The sequence below is a fragment of the Solanum tuberosum genome, unplaced genomic scaffold (genome assembly GCF_000226075.1).
Source record: "Solanum tuberosum cultivar DM 1-3 516 R44 unplaced genomic scaffold, SolTub_3.0 scf00152, whole genome shotgun sequence".
In the NCBI taxonomy this organism is placed as follows: Eukaryota; Viridiplantae; Streptophyta; class Magnoliopsida; order Solanales; family Solanaceae; genus Solanum; species Solanum tuberosum.
This window is the reverse complement of record NW_006239078.1, coordinates 150,367-173,756: the sequence shown is the minus strand read 5'-3', so window position 1 is coordinate 173,756 and position 23,390 is coordinate 150,367. Positions and strand designations below refer to the sequence as shown.

The window sequence follows — 23,390 nt, the reverse complement described above, 5'->3', positions numbered from 1 at the left end:
ATAATAATAATAATAATAATAATAATAATAATAATAATAATAATAATAATAATAATAATAATAATAATAATAATAATAATAATAATAATAATAATAATAATAATAATAATAATAATAATAATAATAATAATAATAATAATAATAATAATAATAATAATAATAATAATAATAATAATAATAATAATAATAATAATAATAATAATAATAATAATAATAATAATAATAATAATAATAATAATAATAATAATAATAATAATAATAATAATAATAATAATAATAATAATAATAATAATAATAATAATAATAATAATAATAATAATAATAATAATAATAATAATAATAATAATAATAATAATAATAATAATAATAATAATAATAATAATAATAATAATAATAATAATAATAATAATAATAATAATAATAATAATAATAATAATAATAATAATAATAATAATAATAATAATAATAATAATAATAATAATAATAATAATAATAATAATAATAATAATAATAATAATAATAATAATAATAATAATAATAATAATAATAATAATAATAATAATAATAATAATAATAATAATAATAATAATAATAATAATAATAATAATAATAATAATAATAATAATAATAATAATAATAATAATAATAATAATAATAATAATAATAATAATAATAATAATAATAATAATAATAATAATAATAATAATAATAATAATAATAATAATAATTGGATATGTTGAGCGAATTGTGAAATAAAATTGGGGAATTGTTTATTTAACTAATTTGATAATTATGATAAAATTATGACAGTAACACTAAGTACAAAGTATTTCTTTTGCGCCATTTTATGTAACATACGTTATTTGATTCAGCATAAAATTTAAGATATTAGTATCATTACCCGACTTCCAATTAATATCCAAGAAGAAATATATCTTTTAGAATTTTTTGATGTTGGACTATTCATTTGAGATAGTCTTTTTCTAACTAAAAAATATTGAAATTATATATATAGCACTTGAAAAACGCTATGTGAGTATTTTTTTTTTCTTAGTTTGGTATATGAAAAGGATGTTTGCCAAAAGAACTTTAATTTTTATTAATTAATAATATTATAGTAATAAATCAGCATGAAAAATTTGGGAATTATGAAATTGATGTTGAATAATATATTTTTCCCCGCTAATTATGATCTCTCTTTTGTTTTTGACTCCTTATGTTGATTAAGACCCTTATGCTTTGGCTCCTCATTAAAATTTTGGAAGTTTAAGTTATGTGCTTTAATAATATAATTTATTTTTATTCTTATATTAATAATTTGACTTGTTATAACATGCAATTATTTGTATTAAACTTGATATACCAAAATCTTTTTATTACTATTTCAAGTTTTCATTTTTTTGCATCACTAGTTCTAAACATATATTACGTTCCATAGCTTTTAGTTTTGAAGTATAACAAGTTATTTACACGACGAGACAATATGAATTAAAACTCTTTATTTCTGATTCTGCTATAGTTGAATCCACTAGAATCTTTGTTATGAATAAAAATAATTATATTGTCAGTATATATATAATTTTACGTTCTATTTACGACTTTGATCATAGTTAATGAGTTAGTTATGTACCGTAAACATTATCAAGGATCACAAAATATAATATAATCTCAAGGCCCCAATAAAAACAAACAAAAAAAACTAATGGATGAAATTAGATTTTATCGTTTAGTTGGTGAACTAAACTTGCTACTCTACATTCTTTTATAAAATAAATTAATAAATATTTCTACTTAATTCATTTTTATTTAATATTTATTAATATTATTCCAACTCCACCAACCTCACCAATGTCACTTCAGTTAGAGAAGTGCGTTTAACTGAATTCTTCTCAACAATACTATATATATAACTCCTAATTCAAAGTCAAAAGTTTAGATAAGATCCTTAACTAATTTCAATGCTAATATATCCTTCGTCTGTCTCATTTTAGCTGTCGTTTTAATTCCTTTTTTCTGTTCTTAATTTTTTTTATTTTTTATAAATAGAAGATATAATTTATTAGCATATCAGAGTTAATAATAAAAATATTCAAAAATATTATCGTACTTTGATGTAATTTTTTCCCTTTCAAGTACATAATTTTAGTTTTTTTTTTTAAAATCTTGATATTCCCTATTTATATTAGTACCAAATTAAATTTTAGTTTAAGCCACAAAATTTCATATAAGAGTTAAACACTCCTTAATATGAACTCTGCAATGCATGAATTCAACTTAGTCAAACTCTAATGCCAGTACCATATACCAAATGAAAAAATAAAAAGACTAAAGTCGGATTTATCAAATAATTGAAAGACCAAAATTTCTATCAACACATTCAAGTGTATGAATTCACGAGAACCCGATAAATTTGTTTTCTAAACTCTCTATATACACTAAGAATTAAATAGTTATATGTTCATAATATTAAATCATAAATTTAATTATTATCATATCGTAAATTAATTTGATATCTTCTTAAAAATTTAATAAATTTCAAATTCTAAATCGCACTCCATCTTTTTTTCCCTTTTGACTGATCAACTGCTTAAGCCAACATTTGCCTCTTTAAGGGTCCCACTTCATATATTACTTTACTATATAGTATATTTAACATTTTAACAATTTTAGTGGCATGACATCCTCAACTATAGCACAAGTTCCTAGTTGAATTTGGTAGTCCAATTTCAAAGTGGGACACCAAAGTATATCCACATGAAAGCTACATCTCATATAATAAAAATCTCTTTTTTCAATAAATAAATAAAATAACATTTGATGAAAGCTGATGATAAAAACTATGTTTTTGGGTTGGTTAGGGTTTGCACAAATAGATTTAAGGGTAATAATAGATATAATAAGTCACCAGTAAAATATTAGTATATAATACTTATTTATGAAGATTAGTTGAAAATGTGATGCAATCTTTCTTTACATGACATCTATATGGTGCTTTAGATGAAATTTCTACTCTATATATTATGGTGATGCACTAGTTAAATTAATTAACAAAATCATGCAGGACTTTTAGTGTAGTAGCTGAATTTTTTTTATCTAGTCGTTAATGAAGTTGGTTAAGAGACATGAGATTTCAGATTTAAATACCAATGAAGATAAAAATCCTAGGTAATTTTTTCTCACTTGTTCAAGCTTTGGTGGACATACAAAGTTACCAAGTAGTACTTGTGCGAGTAGAAGATAACATATACCCCGTAAAATTAGTCAAGATAAATACAAGCTCACTCAAATACCTCGGTTGTTAAAAAGAAACTATGTTAACAAGTAGTACAAAATTTTGAAGTGTGAATCAATTTACAAATGGGATATGTTTGAACACAATTTGGTAGGGAGTTCTGACTTTTTATGAATTTTATGTTTTCGAAAATAGACAAACCTCTGTTATGTGTGAGGAACGTGGGGTTCTTGGCAACTTAAACTTCTCACTTATCATTAATTTAAGATTCTGGAAATAAACATGTGATATACGAGGGTAATGCTAAATGACCAGAAAATTTGGTCAGAAATTTTAAAAGTCTATAATATCCTTTTTATTTTAAAATAAACTGATATCTTTTTCATTTTTTAATTAAAAAGTAATAAAGTTAAAAGGGTAAAAATGTTCAAAAAGGTAAAATAACATAATGTGAAATATGTTATTTTACCATTATAGCCAGATTTTCTGGCCAAAAGGATTTTCCTATGATATTTGTTTCATGGACAAGGCAAATGACATATTCGTCCTTGCAATATAAGCCAGTGTGTTTCACAACTGCACAGAGTGGCAACAATCAAATATATTAATAGATACATGTTGAATCCTCTTGGATACAATGTATCTAGAATAAATTATACCTAAATTTGACCCCATGTATCTGAGATACATGTATCTGGAGACATCATAATCTGGTAAGATATACGTAATATTGCAAGCTAGAGTGTATCTAAGTAAATAGCTCATTGAATAGTCAGATTTATGTAAGTTCCCCTACATTAATAGTGCTTCTTTTGATGCATTTAAGCCCATGGGAATATATATGGCCAGTCCAATTTATCTTTTAAGGGCCAAAGTTTCAATTCAATCCAATCAAAGCCCATCCATATTGGGCCACGACTTTTCTAGTGTAAATCACAAATTTGGTCCCTAGAGATCAACCCTTCTACAATATAATTCATGAGCTCAAGTTACAAAAAGTTAAGAACCCGCCAATTGAATCACGACTCAATATCTTTAGTTGAGGCGCCCAACTCTTCCATATTATGCCTTGACCTTTAGTTCTTTTGTCGAAATCATCTGGTAGCACAATCCGGTCAATATTTTTCGACTCCAATGGCTTACGATTTCCTGATAACTCCAATCCACGAGCCAACTTGTTGATTCATTCAAACCAACCATCACTTCACTCACTAGCACTATATAAACCATTGAACCTTTTGGTTCCTCATCTAACCACTCTTTGATCGATATCCAAGATTCATTTTTTTCATTGATAATGCTTTCCACCACAGGTGACATCAACCCCATACTTCAAGTTGTGACCTTCAAACTCGTGACATTGAAACCATATAACTATGTGAAGCTTTTTAGTATTACGTACACACACTACAACAAAAACAACTTTCAGCGCCAATAAATAGACACATTAATAAAGAGTGCTAAAGTCTTTACCGGCATTAGTTAAGTGCCATTGGATTCAATGTCGCTAAAGCCTTTAGGGATATATACAAAGAGTGCTAATTGCCGCTAAAAATACATATTTAACGATAATTGCTAATTAATTGCCGCTAAAGCTCATTTTTAATATAGTCACAATTTGTTTCTTCTTCTTTTTTTTGCTAATATGCTTTGCTATGATGAACAGCTATATTACAAAGAGTGTTGAGATCACATTATAAAATTGTGTAAACAAAATATATTATTACTCTTTTGACATGTTAGAAAAAATAATACTGGTAGTTGTATCATAGTTAAATCATATAATCGTACGTGTGTCACAAATATAGTCCCAATAGTTTGATCATTATATGTTTGGGTAGCTTGGTCATGTCATAATCTGGAACAAATATATTTATAGCTATCGAAGTACTATTTCTGAAAATTTGTAACTTTCCAGAACAGAAAGACAATGGCGCTCGGGATTCCTTTTTCCAATCCTTTTAACAAAAAGTAGAAGTATTTATTTATTTGAATAATTGAATTTTTTTTCAACCGCCAATAAAATAGAAATGCTCACTACAGGAAAAATGTGAATTACATGGGATTTTCTTGGAGATTAGTACGAATATTTGTAGGAAAATAAGTTTCCTACGGATTTTCGTACTAATCTCCAGGAAAATTCCCGTGTAATTCACAATTTTCTTGTAATGACTTTTTATCAAAGCATATGAAAATACTTCATGTTTCCTCTATTCATCTTTCTCTATTTTCTTTTTATTCTTACTGGACCCAACACTTATCGTTAAAATATTTTTGTTCCCAAATATGGATCGAACATGTCTCTTTCCATCATTTCCCACCATTATTAATTTTATTGAGTTGGCAATATGGCCTTTGCATCTTTTGGCAAAACATCAATAAAGAGAAGTGAACTTTTTACAAAAATTATGAAATTTAAAAATTGAGAAAATCTTTTAGGAAACAATCAATATTTCTTAAAGTTGAAAATAAAATAAATTATATGACCCTTTTAAGCGGTGAATTTGGAAAGTTCAAGAAATGGGATAATATGATCAAAAGAGCTTTGAAAACATAACATTGTGAAGCTTTTTAGTATTACTTTAACACCCTCCCGAAGGTTCACAACTAAACATTTGAAACATGAGTAATTTAATATTAATTTCTTACACTATCAATGACTGTGAGTCTCTCTAGTTCATATTAAATAAATTATAGGAATATGACACATTCCTTAAGAAAAGTATTTAAGAAAATAAATCGAAATGCTACTTTCTACTATGGTGCTTCTGATTATTTTCAAAATTATTCTCTTAGAAAATGTATTGTAGTTAAGAATCTTGTTAAATGGATAACAAGTATGGAAAAAAAAAAATTTCAATAATTCTCTTGAACTTTCAACAATTCACTTATTTTAAATTATAAAAAAAACCTTAATAATTCATTTAATTTGTATTGAGGGAATAATTAATAACAATCTCTCTATACGCGCCCCAACTTCGAATGTGGTGTTTTCACTTGTAAGATTAAACAAAAAATTGAATGCCACAATCACATTGCTTAATAAACCCAAGATAATGAAAAGAAAGTACATATTTATTTAAAAAAAAACTAAACATAACATCACAATTAGCACCCAAACTAACAATAAATGAAAAAAGAAAAGAAAAGGAAAGGGTGGGAATTTTTTCACACATTAAGATATAAATAGATCCGCATCCATTAATTCTTTACTTTCATATGATTTTCCAAGAACTTAATTAGATTTTCTATATACCTATCATGAAGCTCTTTGTTACCAAATATGGCTCTCATTTCTTTTGCTTTCTCTCGAATTAGCTTTCCATCATTTCCCACCATTACTAACTTCACCGAGTTGGCCACCGAGTTGCTCGTGTAGGACCCGTTCTCTTCGTTTCGTGGTACTTCCACACCGACCCCTTTGTCCTCTAGGATTCTAGCGTTAAGTCCTTGATCAACCAAAAAAGGTAACATAATCAACGGATGACCAAACATAAGCCCTTCTATAGTGGAGCTCCATCCACAGTGAGTCAAGAATCCGCCAACTGATTTATGACTCAGTATCTTCATCTGAGGCGCCCAACTCTTCCATACTATGCCTTGACCTTTAGTTCTTTCCTCAAAACCATCGAGTAGCACAATTGGGTCGATATTTTCCACCCCTGATGGCTTCCTCAAGACCCAAAAGAACGGTGATCCTGATAACTCCAGCCCATGAGCTAACTCATTAATTTCACTTGGACCAACCGTCACTTCACTTCCTAGTGCTACATAAACAATTGAGCCTTTCGGTTTCTCATCTAACCATTCTTTAATTGATATCCATGATTCATTTTTTTCATCGCTACTACTTTCCACTAACGGTGGCATTAGCCCCGTAGGAAGCACGGGAATATGATGTAGATCCTCCAGCAACTTCAACCACTGACCTTCGAACTCATGACAATGACGAACAATAATTGCATCCGACCCTCTAATCGTGACACCACAACGATACACGTCTGAAACTCCAGAAACATTCTTTTGGCTAGACCCCACCATCCACCGCGCCTCGTGGAGGCGATACGCCGCCTTTGTCTCAAATGGGATCCATTTTGGTGGAACCAAAAAATCTTCCAACTTTGGTGGTGAAGTACAATTGTTAGTGTTGATCATTTTCTCAAAGGAACCATGGAAGGAAATGAACCAAGCATTGAAGATACTATAGAAAATTCTTGATATCCCTAATTTGGCTGAAATTGGAGCCAACCAATATTGTGCAAAATCTTGAATAATCCAATCAGGACAATTTTTCTCTAAGAAATTAGTCACATCTTTTTCCATACCATCCATTGCTTTCTTGAGATAAGTCATTTCTTCACTTGTTATAATATCAATAGTGGCCTCAGCATCTTTTGGTAAGCCATCAATTTTTGGAAGTGGGATTTTTACAAAAGTTATGGAATTAGAAAATTCAGAAGGAATTTTTGGGAGACGATCAATATTTCTTGGAGTCGAAATAAAAGAAATTTTATGACCCTTTCGAGCTATGAATTTGGAAAGTTCAAGAAATGGAATAATATGACCAAAAGCTAGCCATGGAAACATAACTATGTGAAGCTTTTTAGTATTACTTTCATCTCCATTGTCTATGGATTTGACAAGTTGACTTTCCATAACAATTCACTTTAAATATGCTGATTGTTTCTTTGATTTCTCCTAGGAATGGAACTAACGTCTACTGGGGGATGAGTTTTTTTAAAGACACAAAACGTGGCCAGAACTTTTGAGATATCATGATATGAAAATATAAATCTATCTCTACGATTTTTTTTTCTCCATGAAGTAAAAATTAACAATACAAAATAGGGACAAAAGTGTCAGATGACCCTTCTGCTGATGCATTTAAAGCCCCCATGAATATATGGTTCAGTCCAATTTATGGCCACAACTTTTCAAAAAGTGAATAAATCACAACTATGGTCCCTAGATTTTGATTTAAAGTTTCTGTTAGCACTTAAAATTTTCACCAAATTGATTACTTTATTTTGTTTTACATTAAAATTTAAGAGTAACATCTCAAATAGATAGTCAGCTAGTCGCATAATGTTTTACATCAAATTTAATTTAAAAGAGTATTATCTCAAACAGATAATCACATAATATCATAAATTAAATTTCATATTTAAGCCATTACATACTACTAATAAATAATTTTCACTTTATTTTTTAAAAAAAATTGGGTGTGCTTTATAAATTTCAAACATAACTTCAAATTGTGTTTGGAATTTCATGATCAGATACTATTTTTTATTTTATTTTTAAAAAACAGGAAAATTCATGGCCGAACAGGTCCTTAAAATCCAAGATCTATTTCCATTACTTTGACCTTTTCGTATGATCTTCCAAGAACATTATGGGTTGATCGAGTTAAAAATTCGAATACTAATTCAGACAAACTTAGTAACTTTTACTAAAATAATATATTTATTTTATTAAATTTATTAATATTTAAAATCATTGCTATAGTTTATATTTTTTAAAAATAAAATTTTAATTTCGCCACTGATTATCTGGAGGATTTTTGAATTTCCAAATATGAAACACATGTCATTGGCGTCCTAACGAATTATCTTTCAATCGTTTTCCACCATTTTTAACTTTACATTAATAAATTGTCTATAGGACCCTCCTTGGTTCTCTAATGGCTAACCATGTGAAGATTTTTTTGTAGAGAAAATAAATAAAACTCCATCTGAACTTGTCCGCTAAACTTACTTTAGTACTTTAACTTTGCAAATAATTATTTACCTTCCTAATCTCATTTCAAGTGAATTAAAATCCACTCAAAAAGCTGATGTGGCAAATAAAAAAATAAAAAGCGAGTGCAAAAGTAAAAAAAAAATAATAAAAAAAAAAAATAGGTCCCTTTTTTTCTTTCCAACCAATAAGGTTTCATCTTCCTCACACCCCACCACCCCACCACCTTTATCCACCAACAACCCCACCCTTTCGTTCTTCGAACCCCCCCACCCACACTCCTCATTCTCCTATTTCGAACCCCGCCGCCACCCACTTGCCTCTCACCTTTCTTCTTCTTCTTCTTCGAGCTTCCCTCCCCGCCACCTTCTTTCTTCTTCTTCGAAACACCCCCACCTATTCCTTCATTTCAAATTATTCTTGCTTATTCTTAGAAGTGATGAATAAGAAAAAAATGAAAAAACCAACAACTTATTGTTGCTTCAAGAGCTTACTTATGGAAGGCTTTGTTGATTATGCTGAACTTGAAGCTTTTTTTAATTAAAAAAATTATAATTTCTTCATCTTAAATTAGTTATTTAATTTGTATAATTTCTATTTTCACCTTTCTAAAATTGTATAAATAAAAAGAAACAAAAAAGATCGAATTAAAAAACTCAAAATTTAAATAATTTTTAATGTGGCGTTGATGTGACAATGAAATGGCGCGTGTGTAACTCACTTGCCGCTGCGAGACTGGTATTGTAGTACTAGGGTTGAAAAAAAACCACTTCACAAAGTGGAAGTGCTCACACATTAAGATATGCTCACAATTAGCACCCAAACTAACAATAAATGAAAAAAAGAAAAGAAAAGGAAAGGGTGGGAATTTTTTCACACATTAAGATATAAGTAGATCCACATCCATTAATTCTTTACTTTCCTATGATTTTCCAAGAAATTAATAAGATTTTCTATATACTTATCTTGCAGCTCTTTGTTACCAAATATGGCTCTCATTTCTTTTGCTTTCTCTCGAATTAGCTTTCCATCATTTCCCATCATTACTAACTTCACCGAGTTGGCCACCGAGTTGCTCGTGTAGGACCCGTTCTCTTCGTTTCGTGGTACTTCCACACCAACCCCATTGTCCTCTAGGATTCTAGCGTTTAGTCCTTGATCAACCAAAAAAGGCAACATAATCAACGGATGACCAAACATAAGCCCTTCTATAGTCGAGCTCCATCCACAATGAGTCAAGAATCCACCAACTGATTCATGACTCAGTATCTTCAGTTGAGGCGCCCAACTCTTCCATACTATGCCTTGACCTTTAGTTCTATCCTCAAAACCACCGGGTAGCACAATTGGGTCGATATTTCCCAACCCCGATGACTTCCTTAAGACCCAAAAGAACGGTGATCCTGATAACTCCAACCCACGAGCTAGCTCATTAATTTCACTCTGACCAACCGTCACTTCACTTCCTAGCGCTACATAAACAACCGAACCTTTTGGTTTCTCATCTAACCATTCTTTAATCGATATCCAAGATTCATTTTTTTCATCACTACTACTTTCCACTATAGGTGGCATTAGCCCCGTAGGAAGCACGGGCATATGATGCAAATCCTCTAGTAACTTCAACCATTGACCTTCAAACTCATTACAGTGACGAATAATAATAGCATTTGCACCTTCAATCGTGACACCATTACGATACATGTCTGAAACGCCAGAAACATTCTTTTGACTAGACTTCACCATCCATCGCGCCTCGTGGAGGCGATAGGCGGCCTTTGTTTCAAATGGTACCCACCTTGGTGGTACCAAAAAATCCTCTAACTTTGGTGGTGAAGTACAATTGTTGGTGTTGATCATGTTCTCAAAGGAACCAAGGAAGGAAAGGAACCAAGCATTGATAATACTATAGAAAATTCTTGATATACCTAATCTTGTTGAAATTGGAGCCAACCAATATTGTGCAAAATCTTGAATAATCCAATCAGGACAATTATTCTCTAAGAAATTAGTCACATCTTTTTCCATACCATCCATTGCTTTCTTGAGATAAGTCATTTCTTCACTTGTTATAATATCAATAGTGGCCTCAACATCTTTTGGTAAGCCATCAATTTTAGGAAGTGGAATTTTTACAAAAGTTATGGAATTAGAAAATTCAGAAGGAATTTTTGGGAGACGATCAATATTTCTTGGAGTCGAAATAAAGAAATTTTATGACCCTTTCGAGCTATGAATTTGGAAAGTTCAAGAAATGGAATAATATGACCAAAAGCTAGCCATGGAAACATAACTATGTGAAGCTTTTTAGTATTACTTTCATCTCCATTGGCTATGGATTTGACAAGTTGAGTTTCCATAACAATTTGCTTTTTTTGTTAATGTTTTGCTATGATGAACAACTATATATATTATAAAGTGTTTCATTATAAAATTGTGCAAACAAAAATATATTATTACCCTTATGACATGCATGTTGAATAAATAAATAAATAGATAATGGTGGCGGTTGCAAAATAATAAATAATCAATCATAGAAGAATTTGTGTGTCATTTGTCTGAGACACGTGGTAACACGTTACATTATTCTAATTATAATTATTCCTGCTCAAAGTCAACTATCTCAATGGATTTATATTTTCGTAAAATATACCTACTAAAAAGTATTTCAATATTGTTATATCAAAGTGCAATTGATCTCATAAAAAATGATCAAATTTATTTTTGTACTTTGAAAAAATGGTTAAATTTATCACTTATACATGCTCTGTATCCTTGTCTCCGTTAGAAAAGGGATACATTTGAACAAAACATAATTTTATGAAGGTGAATATGACTCAAAAATATAACAAAGACATTTATGAGCCATCCTATAAGTCTCGTCCTTTTTGTTTCCTGGTACTTCTACACCATTTTCTTTGTAAATAGGTAATATAATCTATGGGTGAATACTAAACATAAGCTCTTCTATAATTGAGGTCCATCGATCCACAATGAATCAAGAATCCATCAACTGATTAACTGATGAATACCAAACATATGCTTTTTTTGTTAATGTTTTGCTATGATGAACAACTATATTATAAAGAGTGTTGAGATCATATAATAAAATTGTGTAAACAAAATATATTATTACTCTTATGACATGTTAGAATTTTTTTTTATTGGTGGTGGTATCATATAGTTAGCTCATAATAGTCATTGGATGATAATTATGATTAAATAGTTCATTTAATTAATAATAGAAAAATATCTATGTGATTTGTATGGGACACTTAATTAATAACACGTTTTACGTTATTCCAATTATTCCTATTTAAAGTCAACGATGAATTTAAATTTTTGTAGAATATATGTACCTATTCTAGACTAAAAACTCATCCTGCTTAAAAAATAAGTAATGATTCAATTTTAAATCTTAAACTCGAAATCCCTAATTCTGATTTAATAGAAAGAAAGTTCGTTCCAACTTATTTTGTTAATATTCCATCGTTCACTTCCGATATTTTCATAGAAACATATTATGAAGAAAATAAGTAGAAATATTTTTGCACAATATGCTTATACACACAAATTAAGCATAGTTTTGGAGTTAAAATATTTTTAATCAATAATACTTCTGTCGAGATTTAATTACACGATTTGCTCTTTAAATACGCTGATTGTTTCTTTGATTTCTCCTAGAAATGGAACTAACGTCTACTGGGGGATGAATTTTTTTTTTAAAGACACAAATCGTGGCCAAAACTTTTGAGATATTATAATATGAAAATATAAATCTATCTCTACGATTTTTTTTCTCCATGAAGTAAAAATTAAATAATAACAATACAAAATAGGGACAAGTCATTTAAGCCCTTCTGCTGATGCATTTAAGCCCCATGAATATATGGTTCAGTCCAATTTATGGCCACAACTTTCAAAAAGTGAATAAATCACAACTATGGTCCCTAGATTTTGATTTAATGTTTCTGTTAGCACTTAAAATTTTCACCAAATTGATTACTTTATTTTGTTTTACATTAAAATTTAAGAGTAACATCTCAAATAGATAGTCAGCTAGTCGCATAATGTTTTACATCAAATTTAATTTAAAAGAGTATTATCTCAAACAGATAATCACATAATATCATAAATTAAATTTCATATATAAGCCATTACATACTACTAATAAATATTTTTTTCACTTTATTTTTAAAAAAAAATTGGGTGTGCTTTATAAATTTCAAACATAACTTCAAATTGTGTTTGGAATTTTCATGATCAGATACTACTTTTTATTTTATTTTTAAAAAACAGAAAAATTCTTGACCGAACAGGTCCTTAAAATCCAAGATCTATTTCCATTACTTTGACCTTTTCGTATGATCTTCCAAGAACATTATGGGTTGATCGAGTTAAAAGTTTGAATACTAGTTCAGACAAACTTAGTAACTTTTACTAAAATAATATATTTGTCTTATTAAATTTATTAACATTTAAAATCATTGCTATAATTCATATTTTGTAAAAATAAAATTTTAATTCCGCCACTGATTATCTGAAAGATTTTTGAATTTCCAAATATGAAACACATGTCATTGGCGTCCTAACGAATTATCTTTCAATCATTTTCCACCATTTTTAACTTTACATTATTAAATTGTCTATAGGACCCTCCTTGGTTCTCTAATGGCTAACCATGTGAAGATTTTTTGTAGAGAAAATACATAAAACTTCTCCTGAACTTGTCCGCTAAATTTACTTTAGTACTTTAACTTTACAAATAATTATTTACCTTCCTAATCTCATTTCAAGTGAATTAAAATCCACTCAAAAAATTGATGTGGCAAATAAAAAAATAAAAAGCGAGTGAAAAAGTAAAACATAAAAAAATAAAAATAAATAGGCCCCTTGTTTTCTTTCTGATCAATAAGGTTTCATCTTCCTCACACCCCACCACCCCACCACCTTTATCCACCAAGAACCCACCCTTTCGTTCTTCGAACCCCCACCCGCACTCCTCTTTCGAACCCCGCCGCCACCCACTTGCCTCACCCCTTTCTTCTTCTTCTTCTTTCTTCGAGCTTCCCTCCCCATCACCTTCCTTCTTCTTCTTCTTCGAAACACCCCCACCTATTCCTTCATTTCAAATTATTCTTGCTTATTCTTAGAAGTGATGAATAAGAAAAAATGAAAAAACCAACAATTTATTGTTGCTTCAAGATCTTACTTATGGAAGGGTTTGTTGATTATGATTGAACTTGAAGCTTTTTTTTAATTAAAAAAATTATAATTTCTTCATCTTAAATTAGTTATTTAATTTGTATTATTTATTTTGATAATGTGTTTTAAAAATTGTGTTTTCTAGTCTTGAATCTATTAGAGTTTGATTTTATTTTTATAATCTTGGATTAATTCTCTTCTTTTTTTTTCTATTTTTACCTTTCTAAAATTGTATAAATAAAAAGAAACAAAAAAGATCGAATTAAAAAACTCAAAATTTAAATAATTTTCAATGTGGCACTGACGTGGCGCTGATGTGGCAATGAAATGGCGCGTGTGTAACACACTTGCCACTGTGAGACTGGTATTGTAGTATTAGGGTTGACAAAAAAGCACTTCAAAGATGGTAAGGGTGATATTTAAACGTCTGTGTAGTTTAAGTGCTAAAGTAAGTTATGTTGCCAAGTTTAAAGGTTTTTTTATGTATTTTCTTTTTTGTATTACTTGTATATCCATCGAGTGATTTTATCGATATATGAAGGTCTAAATTGAGTGATTTTGTAGATACAAAATAAAGTTTAATGAATTTGTTATATAAATTTCTAAATTTTGAATAATTAATTTATTTTGCACTATTTAAGAACTCAATAATTCAAACCCCAGGGTGTAATTAATAACATCACCCACTTTTGTATGGTCATGTCATGAATATAACCTCAATATTTTTTAAGTAGTGGTTCAGTGGTATAAGGTGCCAATAAAAGATAGTAATAAACAATAGAGAGAAGCACAAACAAAAGAAAATTGTGTAAGCACATGCAATTTCTCAAATCATGGCCAATGGAGATGTAAACAACACTAAAAAACTTCACATAGTTATGTTTCCATGGCTAGCTTTTGGTCATATCATCCCATTTCTTGAACTTTCCAAATTCATAGCTCGAAAGGGTCATAAAATTTCATTTATTTCGACTCCAAGAAACATTGATCGTCTCCCAAAAATTCCCTATGAATTTTCTAATTCCATAACTTTTGTAAAAATTCCACTCCCCAATGTTGATGGATTACCAAAAGATGCAGAGGCCACTATGGATATAACAAGTGAAGAAATTATTTATCTCAAGAAAGCAATGGATGGTATGGAAAAAGAGGTGACAAATTTCTTGGAGAAAAATAGTCCTGATTGGATTATTCAAGATTTTGCACAATATTGGTTGGCTCCAATTTCAGCCAAATTAGGGATATCAAGAATTTTCTATGGTATAATCAATGCTTGGTTCATTTCCTTCCTTGGTTCCTTTGAGAACATGATCAACACTAACAATTGTACTTCATCACCAAAGTTGGAGGATTTTTTGGTTCCACCAAAATGGATCCCATTTGAGACAAAGGTGGCCTATCGCCTCCACGAGGCGCGGTGGATGGTTGAGTCTAGCCAAAAGAATGTTTCTGGCGTTTCTGACATATATCGTAGTGGTGTCACGATTAGAGGGTTGGATGCAATTATTGTTCGTCATTGTCATGAGTTCGAAGGTCAGTGGTTGAAGTTACTAGAGGATTTGCATCATATGCCCGTGCTTCCTACGGGGCTGATGCCACCTGTAGTGAAAAGTAGTAGCGATGAAAAAAATGAATCTTGGATATCGATCAAAGAATGGTTAGATGAGAAACCAAAAGGTTCGGTTGTTTATGTAGCACTAGGAAGTGAAGTAACGGTTGGTCAAAGTGAAATCAATGAGCTAGCTCATGGGTTGGAGTTATCTGGATCACCGTTCTTTTGGGTCTTGAGGAAGCCCACCAGGTCGGGAAATACTGACCCCATTGAGCTACCGAATGGTTTTGAGGAAAGAACCAAAGATTGAGGTATAGTATGGAAGAGTTGGGTACCTCAGTTGAAGATACTGAGTCATGAATCAATTGGCGGATTCTTGACTCATTGTGGATGGAGCTCGATTATAGAAGGGCTTATGTTTGGTCATCCATTGATTATGTTACCATTTCTGGTTGATCAAGGACTGAATGCTAGAATTCTAGAAGACAAAGGGGTTGGTATAGACGTACCACGAAACGAAGAGGACGGGTCCTACACGAGCGACTCAGTGGCCAACTCAGTGAAGTTAGTAATGGTGGGAAATGATGGAAAGATAATTCGAGAGAAAGCAAAAGAAATGAGTTCCATATTTGATAACAAAGAGCTTCATGATAAGTATATAGAAAATCTAATTAAGTTCTTGGAAAATCATAGGAAAGGGAAGAATTAATAATAATTAAATAAAGTACACCATTTAGTGAAATCTTTCCTTCCTTTCTTTTTTCAATGTGTTGAAACCTTACAAAAAATAATTGTGGTTTATAACCATAAACTTAAAATACTTAATTTGCCTCTTTTCGATTGAATGATTTTATTTATTGTTATATCTTATTTTCATTTCTGCTTTTTGAATATGTAAAATTAAAGATATGGATACGAAGAACAAGAGATGTCGGAGAATTTTTCTTATTATTGTTATTCAATATTCACAATATCACCTCCTTTTAATTATTTCTATTCAAAGTTCACTGTCTCAATGTGTTTAGATTTTCATAGAATATATTCGGTATAAAAAACACCAAATATATGTGAGCCAATTTTGTAACGATAGGGGTATGTGAGCCACTTTTGCAACAATAAGGAGTATATGTGAGCCAATTTTGTAACGATAGAGACATATGTGAGTACTTTCATAACGATGATATATCAACTCTAAATGACAAAATTGACTTTCTTCCTATTTTTCTACGTACTTATCATGAAGATTATTGTCCCCAAATATGGAACACATTTCTTTCCATCATTTTCCACTATTTTTAGCTGTATTGAGTTGGCTATGAGTCACTCTTATATGTCCTCCAGTGGCCTTTGTATCTTTTTGGTAATCTATCAATTTTGGAAAGTGGGATTTTTACATAAGTGGAATTGGAAAATTGAAAGGGACTTTTTGGGAGACTATCAATATCATATATATAGAGAGTTGCAATAAAAGAAATTTTATAACCTTTTCGAGCTATGAATTTTGAAAGTTCAAGAAATGGGATGAAATGACCAAAAGCTAGTCATGGAAACATAACTATGTCAACCTTTTTAGTATTACTTTCATCTCCATTGGCTATGGATTTGAACTCTAACAAACCTCGCACGTTCAGGACTGAATATTTAAAATACGAATAATATAACATTAATTTGTTACCTAAACAAAATTAAGTAAATCAAGAATTGAAATGTGAATGTGACATAATTTTGTTACTATCAATACATTTTAATTAAAAACGACCATCACTTGTGTATGGTCTTGTCAGGAATATATTCTCCACCAACAAGATAATGCTATTATTTATAGTACTGGAAAACAACAACATAGAGAAGCACAAACAAAAGAAAATTGTATACAATTTCTCAAATCCATGGCTAATGGAGATGAAAATAATACTAAAAAGCTTCACATAGTTATGTTTCCATGGCTAGCTTTTGGTCATATCATCCCATTTCTTGAACTTTCCAAATTCATAGCTCGAAAGGGTCACAAAATTTCGTTTATTTCAACTCCAAGAAACATTGACCGTCTCCCAAAAATTCCCTCTGAATTTTCTACTTCCATAACTTTTGTAAAAATTCCAATTCCTAAAATTGACGGCTTACCAAAAGATGCTGAGGCTACTATGGATATAACAAGTGAAGAAATTATTTATCTCAAGAAAGCAATGGATGGTATGGAAAAAGATGTGACTAATTTCTTAGAGAAAAATTGTCCTGATTGGATTATTCAAGATTTTGCACAATATTGGTTGGCTCCAATTTCAACCAAATTAGGTATTTCAAGAATTTACTATGGTATAATCAATGCTTGGTTCAATTGCTTCTTAGGTTCAATTGAGAACATGATCAACACCAACAATTGTACTTCACCACCTAAGTTGGAGGATTTTTTGGTTCCACCAAAATGGATCCCATTTGAGACAAAGGCGGCGTATCGCCTCCATGAGGCACGATGGATGGTGGGGTGTAGTCAAAAGAATGTTTCTGGAGTTTCAGACATGTATCGTATTGGTGTCACAATTAAAGGGTTAGATGCTATTATTATTCGTCATTGTCCTGAATTTGAAGGTCAGTGGTTGAAGTTACTAGAGGATCTGCATCATATACCCGTGCTTCCTACGGGGCTAATGCCCCCTATAGTGGAAAGTAGTAGCGATGAAAAAAATGAATCTTGGATATCGATTAAAGAATGGTTAGATGAGAAACCAAAAGGTTCGGTGGTTTATGTAGCTCTAGGAAGTGAAGTGACAGTTGGTCAGAGTGAAATCAATGAGCTAGTTCGTGGGTTGGAATTATCTGGATCACCGTTCTTTTGGGTCTTAAGGAATCCATCAGGTTCAAGAAATAAGGACCCTATTGAGCTACCGGATGGTTTTGAGGAAAGAACCAAAGATCGAGGCATAGTATGGAAGAGTTGGGTACCTCAGTTGAAGATACTGAGTCATGAATCAATTGGCGGGTTCTTGACTCATTGTGGATGGAGCTCGATTATAGAAGGGCTTATGTTTGGTCATCCATTGATTATGTTACCATTTCTGGTTGATCAAGGACTGAATGCTAGAATTCTAGAAGACAAAGGGGTTGGTATAGACGTACCACGAAACGAAGAGGACGGGTCCTACACGAGCGACTCGGTGGCCAACTCAGTGAAGTTAGTAATGGTGGGAAATGATGGAAAGATAATTCGAGAGAAAGCAAAAGAAATGAGTTCCATATTTAATAACAAAGAGCTTCATGATAAGTATATTGAAATTTTGATTAATTTCTTGGAAAATTATAGGAAAGTCAAGAATTAACGAATATTATCTATTTTTAAATCTTAATGTACGACAAAATAAGGTACTCTATTTAGTGAAAATTTCAATAATTTCTTTATGAATTTGTACTATTCTACATTGCCTTCGTTAGTAGGGGTTAAAAGTCAATAAGTAAAAATGATTGTGGTCCAAAATCATAGACTTAAATTACTTAATTAATTCGTTTCTTGTTGATGGAGTACTTTCATCTATCGTTATATCTTATTTTCACTTCTTTTATTCATTTGTATAAATAAAGATGTGAAAACGAAAGCGAAGAATAAGAGATGCAAATGGGAGAGTTTTTCTCTTCTTGTTATTCAATATTCACAATACGTGTATCACTTTATTTTATAGCCTCTTTTTTTTTAATCCCAATAGGACTACAATAATTCTTTTTTCTAATTATTATAATTACATAACAATTATAATACAACTTACCTAATTATTTACTTCATTACCTCCCACAAGCTTAGAGGAATGCGAATTTACTTTCGTTGATTCCACTTATCGTCTTTTAAATTTATACTTTTTATAATTTTAATTTTTTTAGTGAAAATTCTTCCTCTGCAATTACGTATAGTTATCAATTTATTAAATTAATGAAAAGAAAATTAATTCATACCAATAAGAAGGAATATATTCATGTGGAGTGTGGACCATACTTTAAATTGCTTTAACGAATCAATTTTTTTCACTAAAACATTATCCTGAAAACTTGAGTATTTCAAGAATATATCAATATGCATATCGACAAAGCTGCCATTTGCTATCTTTTATGAGAAAGTTCGTACTATATTTATATTAAATCAATTACGTACTATATGATATTTTTTATTACTTAATTAATATTAATTAGGTATTTTTATTTCAATTTATCATTAATTATAATATATTAATATGATTTGATGTAAATATTGATGATGAGTTAGTTACTTTGGTAGCTTCTAGCTTCTTTCCTGTAACAATTAAAAAAAAAAAGAGGCTTTTGTTATTGCTCAGAAGTGTTCTTCTTTTAATTATTTTTTTTGACCAAATATATCAAATTTGAAATAGTGTTCTTTATGAAAAATAAAAGTTCTCTAAATTCCGAAATGACTTGACCAAACAGACAATAAATTATGAAATTTTATAGGATAATTATTTCGTGAATAGCTTTGTTGTTATTTCTATTGCAATGTATGAGCCTTTTAAATATAATCTAAAGGTTCCGTCCAAAAAAAGGTTAGACAATAGTCTAAAAATTTATAGATTATTGTAAATGTTAGAAGATGATGTAAAAAATTATTTATAAAGTTGAACAATATATTAACAAAACAGTAGATCTGAATTTAACGTTATTTGGAAGAATTATTTTTCAAGATCTATACATACACAACATTTATAAGTGGACGGATTACAAATAATGACCTAAAAAAGGATATTTATATAAATCAACCCTATAGATTAGTTAGCAATAAAGTGCCGCTAATTAGGTGCTATTAGGACATGCCGCTAATTCTCCCTCGTAGGGTCTCAAATGTATAGAGATTAGAGTGAATAAAAATCTATCTTAGAAAGTCTTTTGTTTTGGGGAAAAAAAATTGAAATCAAGAAGAAAAGTGACTTTCTAAGAAAAAAACTATTAGTTCAGTGATTATCTGAAAAATTTAAGTGATAAATTGATAACTAAGAAATATATTACATTAATAATTAAATTTAAGTGTCAAAAACACACCGATTTTTTTTTTTACATATCCTATCAATATGCATAAATGTAACTTATTTAAATGATAAAATCTTCAAAGTAAAAATTAGTCACATGGCATCTATTGAGATCCCAACCCCCACCACCCCTGACAAAATAATAATTTTGGGAGACAAGAACCCCCCACACCCATCCCCACCTCACATATACCAAATAAAAAAGTTGTCAAATAGTATGAAGATCTCAATAATTGAATAGAAAATTAAAGTATTGCAAAAGGAAAAATCAAGGAGGGTGGGATTAAGGAGAGTTGATATGCTTTTAAAGATAAAGTGTAAATGATATCTTAAATGAATATCACATCAAAATATATATGATATACGTGATACAAATATATGTAGACCTAAGCCTAAAATAAAAATACACGAACATCGAATATACACTAGGCAACAACCAACAAGCTTGATTTCAAGTAAACACATGCCTACGATGGAAATTTAGTGAAGTAAACTCATATACACTAATAATATTATAAGTATTTTTGTACTATTGTTATACTTTAATATGCTAGAGCACATGTTATCTTCAATACTAATACTTCATAATATATTCAGATATTCAATTAAGCACATTATAATTTGAATGTCCAATCAAATTTACTCACAAATTTTGAAAACTATATATTCGTATATTCCACCACTAACTAAATGCAAAAAAAAACAATATTATTCATCAAATTATTATTCATCACACATGAAATTCTTACATTACAAATATTGCATACATGGTACATATACTAAACCACCCTTCAAAGAAAAATTAAAAGTCCTTATTGGTGCAGATAATTACTACCCATAAAATCTAACATTACATTTATTTAAAAATGCATTTAAGCTCAAGTTTTTCTTCCCATTTCATATTTTAGCCTTTTTATAATTTTGAAGATAACTTAATAAATTTTCCACATAATTATTTTGTCGTGTCTCATCACAAAAAAGATTTTTCGCCTCTTTAATCTTTTTTCGATAAATCTCACCCTCTTTTTCAACAAGTACCAAACTCAGTGACTTAGCCACCGAGTCACGATTGAACGACCCGTCACGATCGTCTCTTGGTATTGAATACGCCATCTTCTTCTTTTCCAACAACCTAGCATTTAGCCCTTGATCGGCCAAAAATGTTAAAAGAACCAATGGCTTCTCAAATTGTATTGCTTCAACTACTGAACTCCATCCTGAATGAGTCAAAAATACACCGACAGAGTCATGACTCAGTATCTTAAGTTGTGGCGCCCAACTCGTGCACACAATTCCCCTTCCCTTTGTTCGATCTTCGAACCCCTCTGGTAGTTGAATCAATTCATCATCATATTCCCCTCTTTTAGTTCTTAAAGCCCAGAAAAATGGTAACCCAGAAAGCTCTAACCCGAGCGCCAACTCGGTGAGTTCGTTTTGACTCGGGTTTACCTCACTACCAAATGCAACGTAAATCACTTTCCCCTTTTCTTGCTCATCAAGCCACAATTTTATCTCTCTCCATGCATCAATCTTCGTGTTATCCTCTTCATACATTGTCGTCGGAAGTTGGCCCACCGGAAAAACCGGTTTCCGGTGAATATCTCCGACAACTTTCAACCATTCCGGTTCATATTCCAAACAACTCCTTACAAGCAAAAAATCAGTGAGTTCAAAAGTTTTATGCATACGAAAAGCATCAGAAACGTTCTCTTCCTCTCCCTTAGGGAGTGTACATGATATCTTAAATAAATATCACATCAAAATTTATATGATGTGTGCACAATATGGCGTAGCTCAAAATATAAATATGTGTAGACCTAAGCCTAGAATGAACAATACACGAACATTGAATATACACGAGGCAACAACCAACGAGCTTGATTTCAAATAAACACATGCATACGATGAAAATTTAGTGAAGTAAACTCATATACACTAATAATATTATAAATATTTTTATACTATTGGTATACTTTAATATGCTAGAGCACATGTTATCTTCTTCGACTAATATGTTTGAGTACAAAATATCTAATACTAATACTTCATAATATATTTAGATATTCAATTAAAGCACATTATAATTTGAATGTCAAATCAAATTTACTCAAAAAAATTGAAAATTATATATTCGTATATTCCACCACTAACTAAATGCAAAAATAATAATATTATGGCTTAAGTCATCGACCGTCCCTTAAAGTTGTTCGCATAATTCACTTAAACACCTCAACTAAGACTTGTACCTATTAAACACCTAAATTGTTCAAAACATATACCTATTTAACACAAAATACTGATATGACAAAAAATGTGTTTTGCACTTCTCTGAAGAACGTGAAAAGATTCAAAATAGTGTCTTTTTGGAATTGTTTTTACATTTTTTCTTCTTTTATTGACACTTGACATTATAATTAACTTAAAACATTTTCTTCTTTCATTTACACTTTTTCAAAAAAGAAAAGGACCCACTCCCTACCTATCATCTTCTTCATACTTTAGTTTGCAAAACTTTCTTCATTTTAGCTCCAACATTGTTTTTCTTTCTCTTTTATAAAAAAAAAGGAATATTATTTCTTCCAAATATGAAGATAAATGAAAATCAACTATGAAGATTCAGATTTGAAAGAAAGTAAGACTT

The 23,390-nt window shown here is 30.2% G+C and overlaps 4 protein-coding genes and 1 pseudogene across 4 annotated transcripts; 2 read left to right on the top strand and 3 right to left on the bottom strand.

Moving 5' to 3' along the window:
• Positions 1–6,433: 6,433 nt before the first annotated feature.
• Positions 6,434–7,888, bottom strand: LOC102600828 (putative UDP-rhamnose:rhamnosyltransferase 1). The gene has a single exon (XM_006353097.2). The coding sequence runs from the start codon at positions 7,886–7,888 to the stop codon at positions 6,434–6,436; it is 1,455 nt and encodes a 484-aa protein (XP_006353159.1).
• Positions 7,889–9,877: 1,989 nt separating this feature from the next.
• LOC107061624 (putative UDP-rhamnose:rhamnosyltransferase 1) lies at positions 9,878–11,029 on the bottom strand. The gene has a single exon (XM_015311215.1). The coding sequence runs from the start codon at positions 11,027–11,029 to the stop codon at positions 9,878–9,880; it is 1,152 nt and encodes a 383-aa protein (XP_015166701.1).
• A 3,887-nt stretch (positions 11,030–14,916) lies between these two features.
• On the top strand, positions 14,917–16,499 carry LOC102600502 (putative UDP-rhamnose:rhamnosyltransferase 1; annotated as a pseudogene).
• A 1,118-nt stretch (positions 16,500–17,617) lies between these two features.
• Positions 17,618–19,045, top strand: LOC107061623 (putative UDP-rhamnose:rhamnosyltransferase 1). The gene has a single exon (XM_015311214.1). It carries the CDS (start codon positions 17,618–17,620, stop codon positions 19,043–19,045), a length of 1,428 nt encoding a protein of 475 aa, XP_015166700.1.
• A 2,424-nt stretch (positions 19,046–21,469) lies between these two features.
• Positions 21,470–23,270, bottom strand: LOC102582656 (UDP-glycosyltransferase 91A1-like). The gene is made up of 2 exons (XM_006353212.1): positions 23,247–23,270; positions 21,470–22,489 (listed from the first exon to the last, which is right to left on the bottom strand). Exons 1-2 carry the CDS (start codon positions 23,268–23,270, stop codon positions 21,647–21,649), a joined length of 867 nt encoding a protein of 288 aa, XP_006353274.1. The 3' UTR covers positions 21,470–21,646.
• Between the last annotated feature and the right edge of the window lie 120 nt (positions 23,271–23,390).

Coding starts and splice junctions, on each gene's coding strand:
- LOC102600828 (XM_006353097.2), bottom strand. CDS start 7,888: ATGGAAAGTCAACTTGTCAAATCCATAGACAATGGAGATGAAAGTAAT.
- LOC107061624 (XM_015311215.1), bottom strand. CDS start 11,029: ATGACTTATCTCAAGAAAGCAATGGATGGTATGGAAAAAGATGTGACT.
- LOC107061623 (XM_015311214.1), top strand. CDS start 17,618: ATGGCTAATGGAGATGAAAATAATACTAAAAAGCTTCACATAGTTATG.
- LOC102582656 (XM_006353212.1), bottom strand. CDS start 23,270: ATGAAGAAAGTTTTGCAAACTAAA. Junction 22,490..23,246: donor AGAAAGTTTTGCAAACTAAA/GTATGAAGAAGA, acceptor TATTTATTTAAG/ATATCATGTACACTCCCTAA.